At 47.1% G+C, this 4,270-nt stretch overlaps 1 protein-coding gene across 1 annotated transcript; it reads left to right on the top strand.

Annotated features, from left to right (window-relative positions):
• Nucleotides 1-228: 228 nt before the first annotated feature.
• Nucleotides 229-2,245, top strand: LOC124675136 (transcription factor NIGTH1-like). Its single transcript, XM_047211206.1, has 5 exons — nucleotides 229-508; nucleotides 623-777; nucleotides 900-1,317; nucleotides 1,486-1,562; nucleotides 1,683-2,245. Exons 1-5 carry the CDS (start codon nucleotides 307-309, stop codon nucleotides 1,833-1,835), a joined length of 1,005 nt encoding a protein of 334 aa, XP_047067162.1. The 5' UTR covers nucleotides 229-306; the 3' UTR covers nucleotides 1,836-2,245.
• Nucleotides 2,246-4,270: the final 2,025 nt, after the last annotated feature.

The raw sequence follows: 4,270 nt of genomic DNA, 5'->3' as shown, positions 1-4,270 counted from the left end.
ATGGACGCACCAGATATTTGGAAGGAGTGTATAACACACTTTCTTACTTGTTTGCATTAGTAACATGGTGCTAAAATGTAAAATTCATAAACATGGGGACTTCAAGACAAATTAATGTTTGTTGTATGTGAAAAATCGTCCTCGTCTCCTCTCCCCAAGATTCTCCTCCACTTCTTTATTTCTTCCCTCTATATAAACCCCTCTCCTCCACCCACCTTCTCCCTCCAGTTCACATCACCTCATACCGTGTCTTGCCACAAGTCACTAAAGATTCCGTTTGGACAGCTCCGGTGCGGTGTATGCCCGATGGGTCTGGATGTTGGGGAGATCGGCATGGGCGCGGATTTGAGCTTGGATTTGAAGATGTTCGCCGCCAAGAGCCTGGGGCGGATCAGGGACGCGCCGGCGGCCGCCATGGACGAATGCATCCGGAGGCTGGAGGAGGAGAAGGGCAAAATCGAGGTGTTCCGGCGCGAGCTCCCGCTTTGTGCGCGCCTCCTCGCCGACGGTGAGTAAAAAGCACATCTTGCTTTCCTACTCGCTGTTTTCCTTTAATCCTTCCGGTGCGCACGTTTCTCCTTTTTTGGGGGCGTTTCTTGATGTGGTTTGATGGTTCCTGCAGTGATTGATGTGATGAAGAAGGAGGTGGAGGAGAAGAGAAGAGGTGGTGATCAGGAAAATGGCAAGGAGGACGCCGGCGCTGGCGACAAGAGCAACTGGATGAGCACCGCGCAGCTTTGGACCGGAGATTCAGTCCGATGCGACGACGCTTCCGAGGTAGGATCCTGTTATTTACTGACTCGCGTGCTTGTTTGATGTCGATGAAGCATCTATGATCATTAGATTGTGCGATTTTATTGCGTTTGGAGTCTAAAAATTTGCGCCTTTAACTATTGCAGAAGCAAGCTGAGAGGGGAAGCTCGTCGGAGCTGAAGTCTAACAGCGGCCAGGTCTTGCCGTTCAAGGCCGTGGGCTCCGGCGCGCCGGCGTTCGTGGCGCCGAGTTTGAGGAAGGATGACAAGGCTTACGAGGCGCGGATGTCGGATCTGCCGTTTCTGTCGCCAGCACCGGCCAGGACCTCTCCGGCTGCTGCTACCGGCGGCGCCGAAGAAAACCGACGGCAGGTCGTAGGATTTGCGCAAGAAGCCGCGAGGGCCGCCGCTTCGCTGCCACCGGCTGCCCCTGCGCTTAACCTCCAGCCTCAGTCACAGCAGACAGCACAACAGCAGCAGCAAGCGAGGAAGGCGCGGCGGTGCTGGTCACCGGAGCTGCACCGCCAGTTCGTCACTGCCCTGCACCAACTCGGTGGCCCTCAAGGTGAGAGCTTCTCAAATAAATTACACAATTTCCTGCCATTTCTAGTCTGGATATACAAGATTAAGAACACCTACTACACGTAGGAGTAGCAATTATATTAGTATAGCAGATGCATAAGGATCAAATTATTGAGTGCTCACATGATTGTTTTTCTTGGCATGATTGCAGTTGCTACTCCAAAGCAAATCAGGGAGCTGATGAAGGTGGATGGCCTGACCAATGATGAAGTGAAGAGCCATCTCCAGGTGAGCAATTCACCGCTCTCAACAAAAGTTTCATCCCATTCCCATCTCTAAGATGCAATTTATTACTGGATTTTAATTTGCATTGACACTGATATCTATTCTGTGTATTTAATTGTTCAGAAGTATCGTCTGCACAACCGAAGGACGCCTGGATCTCCGATTCCCAACCGGCCGATCGTGCTCATGGGAGGACTCTGGATCACTCAGGAACAAAGCAGCTCCCAATCAGGGGGTCACCTCCGGGGCCGCTACATTTCTCAAACTCAGGTGTAGCAGTCTCATCGGCGGCGACAGTCAGCGGCGAGGAGGAAGATGGCAGATCCGAGAGCTATAGCTGGAAATGATCAAGAAGCTGCATTAGTGTCTGTTCAGAGTTTCCAGCCGATGATGCACCGATTACAGTGGTGTCTTCAGAGAGCCATGATAGAGGATTCTAGTGTAGTCTGTTTTGTTGTATACAGGGAGATCAAGCCTTGAGTGCTTTGAGATGAAACTCTGGGTGTTGTTATGTACATCGGAAAGAGGCTATACTAGTTAAAGTTTTGTGGAAAATGTTAATTGGAAAGGTTAGGGCAGAGCTACAATTTTCGCCCTGAGAATTTACCCATGTTCAGTGTCAACTCTCCTGATGAAAAATCAAGTACAAGTACATTACATCTTTTTGAAAGCTTTGCTTGATTCAACTGAAAGGTAGTTGCTGGAAGTCTGAGGGTAGATTCTGAATTTCTTATGGTGCCTGTGTTTTTTCTCCAGCAAAGGTGTATCCTTCGGGTTACTGATGGCCATGAGCATCCCAGCAGCATCATCAAGATCCAATTTGAAGACTTGGGATAATACCAAAATATCTTTTGATTCCAGCATTGAAGAAAGGCTTCGGATCCTTATCCTTTGCCTTGTAACTTGAGGTGGTCCTGAATCTTGGCCATAACTAGTATACTTGCCTGCCTATCAAGAACCTATGAGAAACTTCACATGAACCTACCTACCAAGCAAAGCATGTGTTCCACACCTGACCTGGGATCTTCAGTCACCAAGAATCTGATCACGATCTGTTGCCTGAAAGCAAGGAGTGCACACCAAGAATCTTCTTTTGACTCCGATCATTTCTCACCTGCATTCTTGGCATGAAAGTCTTGGGCTCCAGGTTTCCCACACACCACTGATATCCTGCGAGTTTGTTGCTGTGTGAGGCTCCCAGAATCAGAACTCAGCATCATGTTCTTCCTCCTTCATGCTTATGGCAGGCCTGCTAGCTTTTTTGTTTTTGCTGAATTTTTTTTTTGCTGTGTGTGTCATGCTTATCGACGTTGCAACTTGCGAGTCAAACAAGGATATGTGATTGATTACCGGGTTCTGTCGATACTTATCCAGGTGGTTAGTATATTGTGAGTTGTTGTTAGCATGCTTCTTTGAACATGCCTCAGCCTTGACTTGGCGATTCATGCCCTACTTGCTGATCTTGCAGCGTTATCCGGATTTTGGTTGATACTACTCTTGCACAGTTCTGCTTGCGCTATCCTGTACACCGGAAATTCGTAGGTCGGATCACTTAAACGATGGGCTAGGAGGTGGGAAAATTGTCGTGAAATTCACGTGAACTTGATCGATAGCTACAAAATCCTAAACTTGATCGTTCTTGGATGCTATGATGAAGCATAGGATCTCTGACGGATGTGCGGGTGAATATTCCTCGATCTTTCTTTGTCTGTCGTCGCTCCCAACTGTTTGACAGCAAAGACAGAGCCCAAATGTTGAGCAATCAGAAGCTGGCTGGAGTATATTCTTCTTGGTGCTAACTCAGAAACTTTCCTTTTAGACTTTCAGGGAGGCAACAGCCAGACTGAAAAACTGGGTGGTTGTTCTTGTGCGGTGGTGATTTCTTATCTTATTTGTAGTTCAATGCGCTTGTTTTTCCTTGATCCAGACTTCCTGCATGTATTTCTGAATTTTTGTTGGCTCAGTGGTCATCGTTGTGCTGGATGAATATATGCGTATATAGTAGTTCCAAAAGTCAAATTAGCCATAGTGGTCATATATCATGGAAATCTCGAAGTTTTTCCATTATACAGTTTTATGTTCGACATGAGTATATATCATAATCCCAAGTTAAAATCGACATAGCCACATAGGTGTCACCGTCAGGGAGTATGGTCTTGTTCATGGTCCCCCCTTCATCGTAGGTATAGCGAGTTGTCACTAGGAAGGAGACTTCGAGATTGATCTTTGTATTCCACTTGTATGCATTGCGAATAATTTAATAAGGAAGAAAGTTGTGTATATCCTTTGGATGCAGAGGATGGGCCTATGCTCCGTGATCGAAAAAAAAACGTCTGGTTCTGTTTTGAGCTACAATCTGAACTCACCGAGGCCGCATCTAGGTGGCCTGCAAATGGTCCGGGCCGCACGCAGAAGTGCGAGATGCCTTATTTCCTTTCCCATCTAAGGGTAAGGCCCATTTGTGTACCCAGCCATTTCGATGCGCAAGGACCATTTTGCTGGAAATGGGGTGTTGCTTGCACATATCTAGCAGACTAGCAGTCATGAGTACCGTTGTTTTTTTCTAGATTCCACTGATTCTTCAGTTGAACAAGAGAAAATACATAAACGACAGTCTGAGCTATATACAACTTGGGTTAGGTGCATGTTTTCTTTGCCCTGAGTCCGGACTACTTTGTTAGAGATATGCAACTTGCAGGGCCGGCTCTATA

Source organism: Lolium rigidum, chromosome 7 (assembly GCF_022539505.1).
Source record: "Lolium rigidum isolate FL_2022 chromosome 7, APGP_CSIRO_Lrig_0.1, whole genome shotgun sequence".
Lineage (NCBI taxonomy): Eukaryota > Viridiplantae > Streptophyta > Magnoliopsida > Poales > Poaceae > Lolium > Lolium rigidum.
Note: the sequence above shows the minus strand (reverse complement) of the source record. Positions and strands in the feature narration are given on the sequence as shown.

What these genes read in the sequence shown, in the direction of transcription:
- LOC124675136 (XM_047211206.1), top strand. Translation starts at nt 307, where the DNA reads ATGGGTCTGGATGTTGGGGAGATCGGCATGGGCGCGGATTTGAGCTTG. An exon ending in TGCGCGCCTCCTCGCCGACG is followed by an intron (nt 509 to 622) that starts GTGAGTAAAAAG and finishes TGGTTCCTGCAG; the next exon opens with TGATTGATGTGATGAAGAAG. An exon ending in GATGCGACGACGCTTCCGAG is followed by an intron (nt 778 to 899) that starts GTAGGATCCTGT and finishes TAACTATTGCAG; the next exon opens with AAGCAAGCTGAGAGGGGAAG.